At 37.3% G+C, this 19,591-nt stretch overlaps 1 protein-coding gene and 1 long non-coding RNA gene across 6 annotated transcripts in view; both read left to right on the top strand.

The window, feature by feature from the left end:
• Positions 1–334: 334 nt before the first annotated feature.
• The window catches only part of PTBP2 (polypyrimidine tract binding protein 2), an 81,129-nt gene continuing 61,872 nt past the window's right edge, over positions 335–19,591 (top strand). For 4 of the 5 annotated variants that reach the window (XM_049616759.1, XM_049616758.1, XM_049616756.1 and 1 more), the window contains exons 1-2: positions 335–526; positions 2,230–2,260. In XM_049616759.1, coding sequence (XP_049472716.1) covers positions 519–526; positions 2,230–2,260 — 39 coding nt within the window. In that variant the 5' untranslated portion in view covers positions 335–518. Of the gene's footprint in view, positions 527–2,229; positions 2,261–18,252; positions 18,313–19,591 lie in introns of those variants that run through there. The other variant, XM_049616760.1, reaches the window with a different exon arrangement.
• LOC125912373 (uncharacterized) lies at positions 7,131–14,668 on the top strand. Its single transcript, XR_007454687.1, has 2 exons — positions 7,131–12,057; positions 12,494–14,668. It is a non-coding gene; the product is annotated as an uncharacterized LOC125912373 (long non-coding RNA).

Here is a 19,591-nt window from a genome sequence, read left to right as displayed (position 1 = left end):
TTTGCCCAAGTAGGTCGAGGGTGGCCAAGTTGGGACCTGGTTTGGAGTTAAAAGTGGAGGCTGCTTGGTGGCAGTCGTGCAGTTCTGGGACCACCCCCGTGAGATCCAGGGCAATGGGTGTCAAGGGTTGAGAGGTGTTCCAACCACGCTGCCCAAGAAAGACATCAGGGACTTCTCACAGGCGCGTGCAAAAAGAAGCTAGGCCGCCCTGCTCCACCGCAGCAGGCCTGCGCCCACAGGGCGGAGGGCGGAGGGCCCCAGGCGCGCGGCCGCGCGGAGGAAGAGGCGGCGGCGACGGCGCCCACTCCCCCTCGTCCCCGCGCCCCGCCGCTCGCCTCCCGCAGCCGGGCGCCGGCGCGCTCGGCTCTTTCCGCCGCCGCCGCTGCCGCGCGCTGCCCCGTGCGCTCCGACACCTTCGGCAATTTCCGTCGGACCCTGGCCGCCATTTTCTAGCCGCTTGTGTGTCTCGCTGGCTGCGTGGCTCGGTTCTTGTGAGCGAAGCTTTGTCCGGTTCGGCAATGGACGGGTATGTAATGGGGCCGGGAAGGAAGTGTGTGAGAGGGGATTTGGACCCTCCTTCGGCCCGGTTCGGGGTCGGCCAGAAACCCTCCGGCGGCCCCTCCCAGGGCTGGGCTGCCGTTACCCAACCCCCGCCCCATCGCACACACCCCTCCCTTCGCTTCCCCCGGCGGGCTCTGGTCGAGAAAATGAGAAGAAAGCGGGCTCGTAGACTGGAGAGGCATTGGGGCGATGGCGGGGGCGACGACCCCGGAGAGGGAGCGGGCACGGACTTGGCGGCGGGGGATGGGGTGGGAACCCCAGAACGTCTGGCCCGTCCCTGCCCCCTCTAGGAGCCATTTCGATCCGTAACCTGGGACCCGAACCCTGGGTAGCCGCGCCTGTGGGAGCGAATGTTGTGGCCAAAGAGAGAGGCCTGTGTGGGGGTTGTTAGGGGATGGGAGAAAGGCGTCTGTGTGCACCCCAGCCGTCCTCCATCTGCCGGGCCTCGCCCGGCGGGCCCAGGCTGGGGGAGATGCCGGTGGCGGGAGCTCCGGGGAAAGCTAAGTGGGAGCCGCTGGGGAAGGGGGGGGGGGGGGGGGGGGGGCGTGCGGCGGCGGGAGGAAGGGGGAAGGCAGATGTCATACTCCTTTGTTTTCACTTGAGTCTGGTAGTGGGGGCGGGAGACCGAAAAAAAATGCCTTTTTGTGGGGGCCTAAACGTTCAAGGCTTGGCAAAAGGGCCCAGAAATTAAATCATCTGAAAAACCCAAGTGTTTGTGGTCGGCATCAGTCACATGGGCAAAGGCCAACAGCCATGGCAGAAACAAGAGCAGATAGTCAACACAGGGCCATTTTTTTTTTTTAGCCACTTTGACCGGTTTCGGGAAAAACAAAAAGCCAGAACCGTGCTGCATCTTTGAGAGCCCTAGTGCAGGTAGAATGCTGAGTGAGGTGAGGGCAAGGGCTTTGGGAAGCGACCAGGACCGGGGTCTCCCTGGTACTTAATGCTCTACATCTGAAAAGACTCTTAATGATTTAATTGTTGGAAAGGAGGCACCCTTGAGGGCGAAAAGAGAGCTGTATTGGGCCCATTTGGGGGTATAAAAACGAATCATTTAAAAAGTACATCTATTAGAATCAGTGGCAGTATATGAAGAGTCCTGTAAAATATGAGTTTATTTTAATTAAGTGTTTGGAGTTTGGTGTTTTTAAAAGATATTAAGGGAAGACCATATCAAAGTGAACAAAGTAACCAAACTTAAGTTGTCCGAGAGGTTATCTAGAGATAATTTTCCACATGAAATCTAGATCTAAAGAAGTTTGCTATTTCCCCAGGTTAACATGAAAATTGACGGCAAAAGTTGGCACTGGAATTCATGTTTTCTGATTCTGTCAGGATAACTAAATTGTTTTAAGTTTTAAACTATTAATCTAAGTATACTAGCTTTGTGGAAATGGCATTATAGTTCTGGGGTTTTGTTCTTTTTGATATTTAATAGGTTATTAAAAAATACCATGAGTTTAGTGATTTCATCTTAAGTTTGAAAGCAGTTTTTAGAAAACTGAGTTTAAAATAGTACAAAGAATTGTCACTGGCCATCTGTGTATCTGTTTTCCATTTGCATGGTTAGTGGAAGATTTATGAATGGTGAACTACCCTAAAGTTTTAGAGACCAACAGTGATCATTAAAAGAATAAGAGGTTGAAACTATTTTTTTTTTCTTTACAGAATTGTCACTGAGGTTGCAGTTGGCGTCAAGGTAGGAAAAAATTGTTTGAAACTAATGAAAACAGAATGGCTGAATCTACTATTACCATCAACGGAAATTTTTAAGTTAGCTTTTGAAAGTTAGAGTTAACAAAACCCAAGTGTAAAGTGTTTCATTTAATTTTAAAAGTTGGATTATATAATTTATAATCTAAATAGACAAAACTAAGTTTTTCTAGAAAGTCTGTGAGAACATTCTAAAGTAGGTATGAATGGTGTTCAGGGAATTAAAAATGCTTTCAGACATGACTTTTTGTGAATATAAAAATGATATCCCAATTTTCTGAGGGGAAGTTATGGTTTTAAGTGGGCAGATAAGTGATTTGACATAAATCATATAATTTTATTAATCTAAGTGTTTCTAACTTTTGATTATGAAGACTAAAATGTGTCCGTAGTGAGCCACATTAGAAATCAGTTATCTTGATCTTTAAAACAAGCGAAACTTGTTTCAGTAATTAGCTTCAAATTAGAGTCAGAAGTTAAGAGCTGGTTTGTCTTTCTATTAAAGGAAAATAGCTGTTATGGTATAGATCATTTGGAATCTTTCCCTCACTTTTTGGCCAGGAAAACTACTCCTTTAGACCTTAGTTCTAATACTTAGGCCTTTGATTTCCTTGAATCGTTGCACATTTTAACAGCATAATATGTTAAAATTTTTGTTTGCAAACCTGTCTGCCGTGTTTGGGCATGATCCTTGTCTTCTGTCTTTTTAATTTTTCAAGCCTGGCACAACATACTCCAAACCTGATATACAAATACTTGTTGGATGCAGTAACATTTCCCCCTTTCAAGCGTGAGTAGTCTTGAGAGGCTGTGTCCTTAGTATAGTGATGGTGACTGTTCACAGTATTTTTTGTGATAGTCTTTAGAATACTTTAGGGAATATTTTGTATTTCCTTGCTTATTTTCTGTCCTCTGCCCTGTAGTGCACTGGATACTTTTCCATGCTTTAAATTTTTTTTTTTAATGTTTTATTTATTTTTGAGAGAGAGAGAGGGAGGGAGACAGAGCACCATTGGAGTGTGGGGCAGAGAGAGAGACAGAGAGAGAGAGAGAGACAGAATCTAAAGCAGGCTCCAGGCTCTGAGCTGTCAGCACAGAGCCCAACACTGGACTTGAACCTATGAACTATGAGATCATGACCTGAGCCTGAGGTTATGACCTGAGTAAAAGTTGGATGCTTAACTAACTAAGCCATCCAGGCTCCCCACTTACCATGCTTTAATATTTAGGCTTATTTGTTGAGTTTCTACTATGTACATTGGGGGAGAAAGAGCTTTTTCTGGGGAAGGCATTTTTATTTGGCAGTGTTATTTTGTAAGTTGAGGTAGTTGCAGGATTTGAAATCGGGAATAGCTCAAGAGTGCAAGATGTAAAATGTATAGTTACCATTCAATTAGGTAGGTATCCTGTGGAATTTTGTAAAAGAATGAATGACCCAAGTCTGAGTTGTTCACTGTTAGTGGGTGAGGAGAGAAGGAATTCAGACAGGAGCCACCATGAGTAGGCCCAGAGATAGGAGGAGACTCGGGATTGGATGTCCAGGTATGGTTTATTGGTTCTACCAGTTTCTGTGTTAGTGGTTTGAGGAGAAAAAAATGGAAAATGATGTAAAAATAATTGCCAACCATTTTTTTTATCCTTTGTTCAATATAAAAGTTTGAATAACCGAAGTTTTGTTTTATGAACTTTTCTGAGACAGTGGTTAAGAATTTTTGCTTTGGAGTCATGCATATGTACAAGTAGTTAAGTTCTCATTGTATATATATTTCTATGTGCCCTTAAAAAAATTTAAAGTGGAAGGTAGGTTTCCCCAAATCCCAGTCCTGTTTCTCAGGTGTAGGTAATTATGTTAAATTTTTTCCTGGTGCTTTTTTCCCCTCTGAGGTGTTACCATTTTGTATATTATCAAACATTAGCATCCTTGCTTACTTACACAGGTGGATTCATAACACATGTACTGGCCCACATCTTGCCTTTTAAAAACATAACTTTATTGAGATTCAATTTGATATAAAATAAACTGGACATATTTTAAGTATACAGCATCTATGAGACCATTATCACAATCAAGATAATGAACATATCATTTTGCCCTTTTGTAACCCTTCCTTCTGCCTTTCTTTCTCCAACCACTGATCTGCTTTCTGTCACTATAGGTTGTTGGCATTTTATAGAATTTTAAATGAATCCGTATGTACGCCCCTTTTATTTGGTCTTATTTCACTGTGTGATTATTTTGAAGTTTACCCGTGTTGTCTGTCAATAGTCCATTCCTTTTTATTGCTTAGTAGTATTACATTTTATGGATATTCAGCAATTTATCATTCAACTCTTGATGGACATTTGGTTTTTTTTCCAGTTTTTGACTATTGTAAATAAAGCTGTGAACATTCCTATAAAAGTCTTTGTGTGAACTTTTCGTTTGTCTTGGGGAAATACCTTTGATGGGAATGGTTAGATCATATGATACACATATGTTCTTAACTTTTTAAGAAACTGCAGACTATTTTCCAAAGTGGTTGTATAATTTTACATTGCCACCAATAGGGTATGAGATTTCCATTCCTTCTGCATCCTTTCCAATGCTTGTCTTTCTGATTCTAGACATTCTAGAGGGGGTGAAGTGGTAATCTTGTGGTTTTAATTTGCATTTCACTAATGTCTGTTATGTTAAATATCTTTTCATGTGTTTTCTTTTGCCAGCTGCATATCATCTTTGGTGAAGTATCTCTTGAGATCGCCTGCCCACTTTTTAAATTGGGTTACTATTGAGTTTTAAGAAGCCTTCATTCTGGTTATAAGTCCTTTATCAGATATATGGTTCATAGATTTTTTTTTTTTTTCCCCATTTGTAATTTCATTCTCTCAGTAGTGTCTTTTAAAGAACAGCAATTTTTAATTCTGATGACCTTTACCATTTTTGTCTTCTTATGGCTTGTACTTTTCAGGTCTTGTTTAAGCCATCTTTGCCTAACCCAAGGTCACAAAGATTTTTTTCCTTTGATTTGTAATAGAAGTTTCATAGTTTGGGTTTTGCATTTGAGGTTTTTTTTTTCTTTTTTTAATATGGTGCATTTCTTTTTTGGGGGGTATGGAGTTAAACTTTTTCCAGCACTGTTGAAAAGGCTGTCTTTTGTTCATTGAATTCGCTTTGCACCTTTGTCAAAAATCAGCTATCTGTATGAGTGGTTCTATTTCTGTACTGTATCCTTTTCCATTGACCCATTTTTGTCCATGTAGATGCCAAAAACATACTGTCTTAATTACTGTGACTTTATGTTAAGGCTTGACATCAAGCAATCATGGTTTTCTTTATTTAAAGTTGTATTGGCTCTTCTATGTCCTTCATATTTTTATAGGAGTCAGTTTCTACAGAAAAGCTTGCTGGGATTTTATTGGAAGTAACTTGAATGTAAAAAGCAATTTGAGGTAAATTGACATCCTGACAATGTTGAAGTTTCCCACTCATGAACACAGTTTATCCATTTATTTAGATCTTCTTTAATTTCTTTTAGCAGTGTTTAGGTTTTTTTAAATTTATTTTGAGAGAGAGTGAGAGTGCACATGTGTGCAGGCATGAGGGAGGGGCAGAGAGAAGGGGAGAGAGAGAATCCCAAGCGGGCTCTGTACTGACAGTGAGGAGCCCGATGCAGGGCTTGAACCCACAAACCGTGAGATCATGATCTGAGCTGAAATCAGGCACTGGATGCTTAACCCACTGAGCCACCTAGGCGCCCCAGCAGTGCTTAGTTTTCATTGTACAGTTTTTGGACATTTTTGTCAGATTTATTCCTATTTCAGTATTTTTTGGTGCTGTTATAAATGGTATTTTTAAAATCTCAGTTTCTAGTTAGTAGTGGAGAAAAACACAAATATTTTGTGTATTGTTCTTGTATTACTCTTGCCAAACTCACTTGTTAAGATATAATAGCTTTTTTTGTAGACGCTATCAGGTTTTCTACATAGACCATCTTACTTTTTCCTTTCCTATCTGGATGCCGTTTTTTTCCTGTGATATCTTAGTACAGTGCTGAATAGAAGTGATGATATTAGGGTGAACCCCTAAATGCTATTCTTTCTTAAATGTTTGGGCAATTCACCAGTTTTCTTTGTGGAGGTTTTAAATGACACATTTAGTTTATTTAATAGATCCAGGACTATTCAAGTTATCTATTTCTTCGTAAGTGAACTTTGGTGATTTGTGCCTTCCGTGTGAATTAGTCCATTTCATCCAAGTTACTGAGTGTATTTGCATAGAGTTGTTTATGATAATTAGCTTTTTATACTGTTGATGTCTGTAGAATCTGTAGTGCTGTCACTTTTTTCATTCCTGATATTGATCATTTGTGTCTTTTTTTCGTTGTCAGTCTAGCTAGAGATTATTGATTTTGTTAATAGTCTCAAAAAATCAGCTTTTGGTTTCATTGAGTTTTCTGTGTCCTATTTTATTGATAACTACTGTTTTAATTTTCTTCTGCTTTGCATTTCTTTTTCAAGTTAGTTATGTTGAAGCTGGTATTGTTGACGTGATACTTTTCTAACATAGAGATTTAGTGCTATGTATTTTCCTTTTTTTGTTTTTTTAATTAAAAATTTTTTAATGTTTTTATTTATTTTGGAGAGACAGAGTGTGAGCAGGGGAGGGGCAGAGAGAGGGAGACACAGAATCTGAAGCAGGCTCCAGGTTTTGAGCTGTTAGCACAGCTGGGCTTGAACTTGTGAACTGCAAGATCATGACCTGAGCCAAAGTCAGATGTTTCACTGACTAAGCCACCGAGGTGCCCCTATATATTACCCTCCTAAGTACAGCTTTCGTGGCCTCTCTCAGATTTTTTTTTTAAAGTTTATTCATTTTGAGAGAAAGAGAGAGAACCCCAAGCAGGCTCTGCACTGTCAGTGCAGAGCCGGATGTGGGGCTGGAACTCGGGAACCATGAAATCATGACCTGAGCTGAAATCAAGAGATCCATACTTAACCGGCTGAGCTACCCAAGCTGAGTTACCTAAGCACCCCTGCATCTCTCTAGTTTTGACATGCATACTTTTTATTCAGTTCAAAATGCATTGTAATACATTTTTCTGCCCCATGTGTTATGAGAAGTATGTTATTTATTTAATTGCCAAATATTATGAGTGTTCCATAGATGTTTGTTACTTTTTTCATTTAATTTTTTTTTTTTTAGTTTGTTTTTGAGAGAGCTAGAGCCCACGTGCACTTGCGCACACGCATGTGGGAGAGGGGCAGAGAGAGAGGGAGACACACTCTGAAACAGGCTCCAAGCTCCAAGCTGTCAGCACAGAACCTGATACGGGGCTCGAATCCATGAACTGTGAGATAATGACCTGGGCTGAAGTTGGGTGCTTAACCAACAGATGCCCAGACGCCCCAATGTGTCTATTATTTTAATTCAATTCCATTGTGGCTAGAGAACATGCTGTAAGACTTGAATCTTTGTAAATTTGTTGAGACTTGTTTTATGATCCAAATATCACATATCTTAAGTTTTATGTGCACTTGATAGAGATGTGTATTCTGCTCTTGGGTAGTGTTTTATAAATGTCATTTGTTTATTGATAATGTTGTTGAAGTGATCTCTGTCCCTCTTGATTTTCTGTGTATTGTGCTATCACATTGAGAGAAGGATATTGAAATTTCCTCTTTTACCTGTGCATGTCTTAAGTTTCTCCTTGCAGTTCCAGTTTTTATTTATTTATTTTTTTTAAGTTTATGATTAGTACATAAATGTTTAGGATTACTATGTCTTCTTTGTGCATTGACTCCTTTTTTATTATGTAGTGACCATTTTATCCTTGGTAATACTCTTTGCTTTAAAATCTACTTTTATGATATAGCCATTCTGGCTTTCTTTTGAATAGGGTTCACATGGCATATCTTTTTCCATTCTTTTACTTTCAACCTATTTGTGTCCTTAGATTTAAAATGTGTTTTTTGTAGATAGCATAAAGTTGGAATTCCATTTTTACATCCAACTTACACTCTCTTGTTTTGACTAATAAGATTAGTTTTAAAACTACTACTTTGCTGTTTTTCTGTTTGTGCTTTGTGTTCTTTGTTCCCTTTTTCTGCTGTCTTTTGGATGGATAATGTTTTAATTCCATTATATCTCTTGTTAACTGATTAGCTTATAACTCTGGTTATATTGGTGGCTGGTTTTAGGAGTTGTATCATACATCTTTAACTTACAGTCTTCCTTCAAGACTTATTTCTTCTCTCTTGGCCTCTGTACTATTGGTATCGTATATTTTACTTTTGTATATGTTACACGTCATATATTATTTGTTGAAACAGCTAATTATCTTTTAAATACTACTTAAACAATAAGAAAAATATTTTCTATATTAATCATAACACAGTTGTGTGCATGCATTGAATTTTCGGGGGGATTTTCCACAGATTCCCAGAGCTGCCTCTGTGCAACTCTCTTTGGTACTTTGCTTCAGAAACCCTACTTGCTTTGGTCTCCTTGGACTCATGTCCTCTTAGGGAGTTTTTGAAGTTTGGCCATTTTCTCCACCTGGGCTGTGCCATGGCCTGGTCTTTCAAGATAGTAAGCTGGGGCAATCATGGACTGACCTTGTTTTCTGAATTTCAGGGATCATTGTCCATCATTGTCTGGTTCTTGAAAACCATTGTTACACGTGTCATGTGTAAATTTTTTTTTTTTTTTTTTAAAGTTTCAGTGGGAAACTCGTGCATATTACACTGTCTTGCCTGGAAGTACAAGTCCACCTATTTTTTTCTTTTTTCAAAAAAAATTACATAATGTGGTCTGTAGTTCTAGATCTGCCTCATTCTTTGTTATATGGCTACACCACGATGTAGTTTCTATGTTGATGACATAGTTTGATTCTAGTTTGTAGTTAAAGAGTATGTGGAAATATTTACAATGGAAGTAAAAATCCTGTGTCAAATGAAATTTACAGTTAAAAAGTTTATGAAAACCAGAATGCCAAAAGGATTCTTTCCACAACTATGTATGGGAATGCCTGGGAATCTTTCTTACACTTCTGTGTAAAATTGATTTCCTGTACACATTGTAGGTACATTTTCTTACAGATTATTATTTTGAATTTCTTCATGTAGTGTTGGACATATAGATTTATTTGTATTATTAAGGAGTATAGTTTTTTTTTATTTGATCTTAAATGTTTTTAGCTTCAGGTCCTTTACTTTTTAGATGAGATTATAATAGTTTTGAAGATTAAATGTGATTATGCATAAAAAGTATTTTTCACAAGCCAGGTCTTCAGTTAATATTAACTGATTTGCACTACATATAGAATATCTGAATTTTATAACTTTAGGGTTTGTTGAAATTTCATTTTTCATTACCCTTATAAATTTGATGTAGCTACTCAGTTGATTTTAGACTTGTTTCTTTTTGGTTAGCTTAGTGAGAGTATAAAAATAAATTTGTGAGTTTTTTTTAAAGGTTTTTTAAAAAATTTATTTATTCTGCGTGGGAGCAGAAAGAGAGGGAGAGAGAATTCTTAGCAGGCTCCACATTCAGCACAGAGTCTGACAAGGGGCTTAAACTCATCAGGAGATCACGACCTGAGCTGAAATCACAAGTTGGGTGCTTAACCAACTGAGCCACCCAGGCGCCTCGGAAATTTATGAATTTTTAATAAAGAGATTTGTTGCATTTCTGTAAAATGGTTTTTTTGTTCTTTGTAATTTGTAATTAACTTCATGGTTTCATTTTTATACTCTTAACCATTTTGCCACTGAAATCGCAGTGTAATCGGCCTTTTACTGAGGAAAACAGAAATGAATGAAGTGATTGCACAGTAATTCAAGATTATACTCCTTGTGGTAAAATGTTAACTTTTTGAATGGATATTTTAAACAGTGAAATTGGTGCTAGCTCTCATACTAAATTAACTACTAAATGAAGCCTTTAAAACTGGACAATAGAGGACATATTTGTTAAAATAAGTTATTAGCATTTTCCATGTTGGATCTCACTGGTATATAGAAAGCACTGTTTGTAAATTGCTGAACTTAACTGAGATGTGAATTCACCAACGTGGGCTTTTTAGATAATTGCAATGAAATAATGCGATCGAATATAACTGGTTGTTTATAATAAGTGTGTTATTAAAAACTTCTGTTTGGACTTTTAGAGTGTGATTTTTCTTAAAATGCTACATATGCATGCTTAGGTGTTTATATTTGAATTGCAAGTTGCAGACATTTATAGTGTGTCTACAAAATGCCAACACTGTTAACTGGCAGTTCAGAAACACTGAGAATATGTGCTCTTTGAGGGTAGAGGTAGGGACCTTATTTGTTTTATTGTTCTTCCATCATCAGTAGTATGTGTTAAGTAGTACATACACACTAAATATTTAATAACTCCTAATGGGTCTGGCTTCAGTATGCTTATCATCTCACTTATCATCCACTTATCAGTGAAAAGATAAACATCAATTTTATTTCATAACATTCTTCCTATTTGCTGGAGATCCAAAAGAGCTGTGTCTTCTAGGACCTCATCTGGTTAAAGAGATAACACAAGGTTTAAGCAAGTGCCTATGACTGTTATAAAAGAGATTAGTCTGGTTTGGTAGGATCAGAGTAGACCTCACGAAAGTAGTGAGTTGTGACCTATACATTAAAAATAGTTGGGGAGAGGAGGTGAGTAGTGTATGGTGAGGGAATGACATGGCCAGAGTTGTGATAATGGGCTGGCACAAATTGAGAACCACTGAATAGCTTTTGTGTCAGTAGATTTGTATATGAATTTGAGAGAAAGATGGCATATAGGTTGTAGAAGGTCTCAAGTGCAGGTTATGAAATCTGTACTTGATCTGGTAGGCACTATTCTGTAAATACTGGTAAGTTCCCATACATAAAAAAAGTAGCTCATTATTATCCTCTTGTTAGAATTTGGAGAATTAACTCCAAAAAGACTGGCTTTGTTATTACGTGGGGTGCTATAAATTAGAATCCTGAATCTCTATAAATTTAAAATTTAAACTCTTATGTGGTCTATTTGTGTTGCTAAAGTGTAATATTTAGTTTTGGACATACTGCATTAGGGGCTTAAGGTGGTTAAGTAATATTTTTACTTTAGAAGTGGTAAAGGTATCACAGAAACTTATCATGAAAGATGTGTTTTTGAACAATGATTTTTTATACCTATTGTGAAATTTGAACATAGAAAAAGACCTGATAGTTATGAACCACTATTTGTCACTTAGTCCCAATAATCATCAATAAACCATTGCTAGAATTTGTGATATTCACTGTACTTTTCTATGTTATTTAAAAAAAAATTTTTTTTTTATGTTTATTCATTTTTGAAAGACAGAGAGAAAGAGCACAAGCAGGGGTGGGGCGGAGAGAAAGGGGGACACAGAAACTGAAACAGGCTCCAGGCTCTGAGCTGTCAGCACAGAGCCCGATGTGGGGCTCGAACTCACGAACTGCGAGATCATGACCTGAGCCGAAGTCGGATGCTTAACTGACTGAGCCTCCCAGGCGCCCCTCTCCTATGTTATTTTGAGATGAGTAGCAGATACAGTATTTTACTTGTAATGTTTTGGTGTGTCTCATAAAGATAAGATTTTTTTTTTTTTTTTTGATATAACCACAATACTGTTAGGACAGAAAAAAAAAACATTCCTTAATGTTATCAAGTGCCAAATTAATGTTAAAATTTTTAATTTGGGGGCGTCTGGGTGGCTCAGTCAGTTGAGCATCCGACTTTAGCTTAGGTCATGATCTCATGGTCTGTGAGTTCGAGTCCTGTGTCCGGTTCTGTGCTGACAGCTCAGAGCCTGAGGTCTGCTTCTGATTTTGTGGATCCCCCTCTCTCTGCCCCTCCACCTCTTGTGCTCTGTGTCTCTCTCTCAAAAACTAAATAAAAACATAAAAAGAAAATTGAATAAAAAAACATTTTAATTGTCTCATAAAGGTCAAAGTATTTGTTACAGGGTTTTTTTTTGTTTTTTTTTTTTTTTTTTTGGTGAGAAGGAGAGATCAGGATGAAACAAGATGAGCAAATTCAATAGGTTGATAAGCCTTTTTTTAGTTTTTTTTTTAATCTGCATGTTATCCTTTCACTCGTGAAGTTTTTTTTTAACATTGCATTTTATTAAACATTTTTTTTCATGTTTTATTTTATTTTTGAGAGAGAGAGAGACAGAGAGAGGGAGCAGGGGAGGGACAAAGAATCTGAATCAGGCATCAGGCTCTGAGCTATCAGCACAGAGCCCTGCACAGAGCCTGATGCGGGGCTGGAAATCACAGGCAGTAAGCTCATGACCTGAGATGAAGTCGGATGCTTAACCAGCTAAGCCACCCAGGCGTCTCATTGCATTTTATTTTTGAAGAATACTTGTTGATTCCACAGAATTGCCCCCCGAGTCTGCATCTACTAATTGTGTTCTGATGTTATAATTTAAAATGTTCATGTATCTGTCAATTGGTGTTGGATCTAGAGACTGTCATATTCTTTTTGTTTGTTTTTGGTAATATTTTATAAGTGGTGGTATGTTTTTACATTAGAAGACATATATTTGATTTTTGTGTGTGTCTGTAATGTTATTCCCAATAATATTTCTTATAATAACTTCTTTCACCTTTTTTGTGTTCATCATTGTCTGCTCAGCATAGTTCAGTAGACATCTGTTATCAGTATTCTTAAAGGATATGTAAAAGAAATGTATCTTAAAGTTCACTTAAAATTTATATGATGGAAAGACAGTATTAAAGTTCAACTTAAATTGTAGTTATTGATGGTAGACAAGAATTTTTTAGTGGAGGTCTTGTCAAGAGCATGTGATTTAGAATTTGCTAGCAGGCTAGAGTATGGCCTCTCTATAACATTGAAGGTAATCTCTGAGCTTTAGTTTAACAGATTTTTAAATGGTCTTAATAGGATTTACCTCAAAAGTTGTTTTGGAGATTAAATGAAATAACATGTAAGATTTAGCACAGAATGGCACATAAGTGCTCAAATGAGGATCATGGTTGTTACTGTAGCTCTTTACTCTGTACACCTGATTTGGGAGGAGCACCACAGTGGACTCCCAAATATGAACTTTTTTAACTGGCTATTAGAGACAAAATTTTTTCTTTAAAAATTAAAATTTTTAAAAAGTTTATTTATTTTTGAGAGAGAGTGTATGCACACATGTGCCAGGTAGGGGAGGGGCAGAGAGAGAGGGAGACTAGGATCTGAAGCCAGCTCCCCGCTGACAGCAGAGTCTCTGATGCGGGGCTCAAACTCATGAGCCACAAGATCATTATCTGAGCTGAAGTCAAATGCTTAACTGACTGAACCACACTGGTGCCCCCAAATTAAATTTTTTATTGTATAGTTGACATACATAGTATTAGTTTCAGGTGTACATAAGTTTTTTCAATAGCTTACTAATTTTTTTTTAGTAATCTCTGTAATCTCAAGTAATCTTTAGTAATCTCAAGACCCCAAAATCAAAGGAGTCGCATGCTTTTCCAAGCTGAGCCAGCCAGGTACCCCCTCAAGTGTACATAAGTTTTTTTGTTTTTTTTTTTTTTTAACATTTATTTATTTTTGAGAGAGAGAGAGAGAGAGCATGAACAGGGGAGGGCCAGAGGAAGAGGGAGACACAGAATCTGAAACAGGCTCCAGGCTCTGAGCTGTCAGCACAGGGCCTGACGCGGGGCTCGAACCCACAGACTGCGAGATCGTGACCTGAGCCGAAGTCGGATGCTTAACCGACTGAGCCACCCAGGCGCCCCTGTACATAAGTTTTTAAGAGAGCTTTGAGTCCAGGTTAAAAATAGCTGGGCAGATAACCCTACAGAGAGAATTAGTAAATTAAAACATAAAAATTACTCAGAATTTAACACAGAGCAACAAAAAAGCAGAGGTTAAAAGAGGAAAGGAAGAGAAATTCTAACAAATTATCTAGACTACCAGAAAGTGAAAGTTAAAGATTGCAGGGAAGTGGAATATGAAAGTTTAAAAACCTCCTAATTTACCAAAATTGATGAGCTTCATGAATTCTTAGATTTAGGAAGCACAAGAAAACCTAGCCACGTCACAGTGAAAGAGCAAGCCATTAGACACACGGAAGAGCTTTAAAGCAGCCATAGAAAAACCAGATTTCCCAAGAAGGAGTAACAACTGTAAAGATACAATATGCTTCTTCAGCAACATGGGGATCCAGAAGATGGTGAAATAGTATCTTCAAGGTGTTGAATGAAAATAAGTACCTACCTGTTATTTTGTAGTCCGCTAAATTATCACTTAAAGAGAAGAACAAAATAGTCATTTCAGAAACCCCTTTTCCCTTCACCCTCCCCCAAAAAAGGCAATTGAGGAAATTTATCAACAGACTCACTGAAGAATTTCTAGAGTTTATGCTGTAGGAAGAAAGCTGATGACTCCAGAAAGGAGGTTTGGGGTAGGAAAAGTAAGGTTAACCAAGAAGTTGGTAGGCCTGTGGGTAAATATAATTATTGACAGTATGAGAAAGTGATAGCAGTGATTGTTTGATTTGGGGTTTAAAAAGTTGAACTAAAAATATTATAACAACGTGTAAGAGAGTAGTTGAGTAACTGATGTTTAAGTTCTGATGCTTCTAATATTGTTTTGAGCTATGGTGTCCATTATAATAGCCACTTGTCATACGTACTCATTGAGCACTTGACATATGGCTAGTCTAAATTGATCTCCAGTTGTAAAATGTACATAAACTTCCAAGACTTAGTATGATAAAAAAATGTAATTTTATATTTATTACATGTTGATATTATTTTGTGTTCAATAAAATTGTGTTCTTTTTTTGTCTTTTAAAAATATGGTTATTAGAACATTTAAAAGATCGTCTTACATTATAAGATCATCCTATATGCTCATCTTACATTTCTTTTGGACTGTACCAGTCTGGAGGGTGGAAATTTTAAGACTAAAGTGAATCAGATAAATTTATATTTTAAAATTGTAAGGGTCAACACAGTAAACATAGGGATAGAATATATAACTTCTAAAATAATTGGAGAATTGGGGCGACTAAAATTAAAGACATCTAATCCAAAAGAATTCAGGGGGGAAAAAAGTAAAAAAGGTCACAAAGTGAACTCATTTTAATGGTGTTAGGAAAGGTTCATTGGAGGGTTCCTTTCAGCCTTTAAATGTAGAATTTTGAAGGTATGGAGTTGGACTTAATTTAACCCTAATTATCTCCCAAAGTCTCCATTTTCAAATACCATCACATTGGGAATTACAATTTGAATGTATGAATTTTGGTGGTCATTAACATTCAGTTCATTGCATCCTGTATTTCCCTCCACTTCCACCCCAGGTAACCACTATCTTGAATTTGGTGTTTGCCATTCCTGTGAATGTCTGTACTTTCCCTGTGTGTGTTATTTATGTTTTGTGTCATAAGCAATATATGGTTTTGTTTTACATGTTTAAACTATGTATATGTGCCACATGCTGCTTGTATTCTCTAACTTGTTCTTTTTGTTCAATGTTATTATTTTTTAATTTTTTAACGTTTGTTTACTTTTGAGAGAGCACAAACGGGAGGGGCAGAGAGAGAGAGGGAGAAACAGAATCTGAAGCAGGCTCCAGGCTCTGAGCTGTCAGCACAGAACCTGATGCAGGGCTCGAACTCTGACTGTGAGATAGGTCATGACCTGAGCCAAAGTCAGACGCTTAACCAACTGAGCCACCCAGGTCCCCGTTTTTGTTTTTTTTAACCCAGGTTTACATGTGGCTCTAATTCATTTTCATTGCCATATGGTATATGATTATGTGAATGTACCTTACCCTACTGACAAATATTGTTTGTTTCTAATTTTTTCCTGTTATAAATTACTGCTGTGAGTATTCTTGTGCATGCATTAATAAATGCCACTATTCAGGTTTCTCTGGAAGTGGAATTGCTGGATTATATTGTGTGTCTATTTGCAAGTTGATATTGACATGTTGCATTCCTAAATGGTTGTGCTAATTTATACTTTACTAGCAGTGTATGAGAATTCTTGTTTCTGTACGTCTTCTCTGATAATTGGCGTTGTTGGAATTTTTAATTGTCAGACTGAGGAACATGTGAATAGATCTCTTGTTTTAGTTTGAATTCCCTGAGAATGGATACATTTTCTTATTTATAGGCCGTTCTTGTTAAATACCTGTTCATGGATATAGTCTATCCATTTTCTTTTTAATGTAGTTTTTATCCTTTTTTAAATTGTTTCCTAGGAGTTTTATACATTATGGGTCCTAAAGCCATGTTACTTACGTACATTAACTCCTGTCTGTGGCTTGTGTTTTTTTTTTTTTTTCATTGAATAGAATTTGGAAATTTTAATGTCACATTTATGTTTTAGTTCTAAGAAATTTTTCTTTAACTCAAGATCTTATATATAGTGGTTTTTATCATGAAAGTTTTGAAGTTTTGGTTTTCACATTTAGGGCCTCAGTCTACCTGGAATTTAACTTTATGATAAAGTTGAATGATTTTTCCCCCCTTATGAATAACCCATTTAGTACCAACTTAATTGAATAGTTCATGTTTTTTCCCCACTGATCTGCAGTGTCAGCTGTCAGATTTCCATAGATGGATGGAACTGTTTCTGGGCTATCTGTTCTGTTTCATTGTTTGTCTATCCTGTACCAGTACCACAGTGTCTTAATTTAGTGTAGCGTCACAGTAAGTCTTGGAACCTTGTAGAGTGAATTTCACAACTTTGTTCTTCAAAATTGTCTTGGCACTTTCTTTACCATGTGTATTTTAAGATCAGTCGGCTGAGTTCCATGAAGACTTTTTGGTTTTGATTAAATTGCACTAAGTTTGGGGAGCTTGACTGGTTCAGTCGGTTGAGCATCTGACTCTTGATTCGGCTCAGGTCATGATCTCATGGTTCGTGAGATGGAGCCCTGTGCCAGGCTCTGCACTGACTGCACAGCGTGCTTGGGATTCTCTTTCTGCCCCTCCCCTGCTCCCATGCATGCTCTCCCTCTGTCTCTCAAACATTTAAAGAAGTTTATAGGGTAATTGTAATATTATATTTACATTATCAATAAAATAAGATGGCAGTGCTTGAGCTCAAAGGTAGGAAACTAACATTTGAAAAATTTACCTCTTTCTTCCCCATAATATTTTCTGCAATTATAGAGGTTATGCTTAATGCATTAGCCAAAAAGGAAAGTAAATTAAATCACCAGTGATTTTACCGAAGTTAATCAGCACTGTATATACTTCCCATCATTTCCTCTATATATTACAAAGATTTTATGCAGCTTATATATAAAGGGTGAGGAAAGAGGGATACGTCTTTGATAAATGGTTCAATTTCTTCCAAAGTTACTAGTTTATTTACTGCTTTCTTAGACAATTATATTTTACTGGGCTTCAGATATCTCAGAATTCTATAGCATTTTTAAATTCCTTTTTATTGCTAATTTTGATAATTTGTATTCTGTTTATTTCTCTTGTCAGAGACCTTATTTTACTGGTCTGTAAAAAGAATCAGCTTTTCTTATTTTTTTTTTGTTTCTGTAATTGATTAATCTGTGCTTTTATCCTTATTTTTCTGCCTCACATGAGATTTATTTTATTGTCTTTTAGTCCACTTGAGATCCTGAACTCATTGACTTTCTTGTTTAAAAATGGATTCAGGGGGCGCTCAGTCTGTTGAGCGTACGATTTTGGCTCAGGTCATGATCTCACGGTTCATGATTTCAAGCCCTATGTCAGGCTCTGTGTTGACAGCTCAGAGCCTGGAACCTGCTTCAGATTCTGTGTCTCCTCTCTTTGCCCCTTCTCTGCGTGCGTGCTCTCTCTGTCTCTAAACTAAATAAACATTAAAAAATTTTTTTTCTCAGACTGTCTTATTGTACTGTACTCACCCTTGTGATGAAATAATGGCTATGCAAGGAGATGAAGTGAGGTGAATGACATAGGTGCATTGTGATGTAGGATTAGGATGCTCTTGACCTTCTGACAATACCTCAGAAGAAGGATCATCTACTTCCAGGCTATGGTTGGCCATGAGTAACTGAAATTATAGGTAAGAGGGGACAACTGTATATGACTTGAAAATATTTTCTCCCATTCTGTAGGTCCTCAGGTTGCCTTTGGTGTCAAATCCAAAATATCATTGCCTAGACCCTTGTTAAGGAGCTTAGCACCCTATGTTTTCTTTGAGTTTTATGCTTTCAGATCTTATATTCAAGTATTTAATTCATTTTGAGTTAGTTTTTGTGTATAGTTTGAGATAGTAGTCTAGTTTCATTCTTTTTATATGTGGCTGTTCAGTTTTCCCAGCACCATTTATTGAAGAGACTGTTTCCCCATTGTATATTTTTGCCTCCTTTGTCATAAATTAATTGACCATATATGTGTGTGTGTGTGTGTGTATGTATATGTATGTATGGTTGCATTTCTTTTCTATTGATCTATGTATCTAGTTTTTATGCCAGTACCATCGTGTTTTGATTACTAGTTTGAAATTAGGGAGTGTGATGCCTTCAGCTTTGTTCTTCTTTATCAAGATTGCTTTAACTCTTCAGGGTCCTTTGTGGTTCCGTACAAATAGTAGGATTGTGTGTTCTATTTCTGTGAAAAATGCTGTTGGAATTTTGATAGGGATTGCGTTGAATTTGTAGATTGCTTTGGGTAGTATGAACATTTTAATGATACTGATTTTTTTCCAAACCAGGAGCACAGAATGTCTTTCCATTTATTTGTGTCAATTTTTTTTCCCTTTTTAAATTTTTTTAAAACTTCATTATTAAACTTTCAAGATACATAAAAAGGAGTGTGAATGGTAATGGTACAATAATACACAAATCCTTCCTGTTGGATAATATTAAAGTAAATCTCAGAGATCATTTCATGTCCTCACTCAATACTTTATTGTGTCTCTAACATAATAATCTCCTAAGGATGATATTGATACCATTATTATACCTTAATAAAATTTAAAATAATTTCTTAATATCTAATTTCTAGCAGTAAGAATTTTCCATTTGCCTCAGAAATGTCTTGGCGCCTGGGTGGCTCAGTCAGTTAGGTGTCTGACTTTGGCTCAGGTCATGATCGCACAGTTTGTGGGTTTGAGCTCCGTGTCAGGCTCTGCGCAGACAGCTCAGAACCTAGAACCTGCTTCAGATTCTGTGTCTCCCTCGCTCTCTCTGCCCCTTTCCTGCTTGTGCTGTCTCTCTGAATAAATAAACATTTAAAAAAAAATGTGTTTTTTTCTCTTTCAAATCAGATTCCAAGGAAAGTCAGTATGCTGATTTGGTTAACGTCTTTTAAGTCTCTATAAAGATAACTATGAATCAGTT

Source organism: Panthera uncia (genome assembly GCF_023721935.1).
Source record: "Panthera uncia isolate 11264 chromosome C1 unlocalized genomic scaffold, Puncia_PCG_1.0 HiC_scaffold_4, whole genome shotgun sequence".
In the NCBI taxonomy this organism is placed as follows: Eukaryota; Metazoa; Chordata; class Mammalia; order Carnivora; family Felidae; genus Panthera; species Panthera uncia.
The sequence above is the reverse complement of the archived record's forward strand: the minus strand, read 5'-3'. Positions and strand labels throughout refer to the sequence as shown.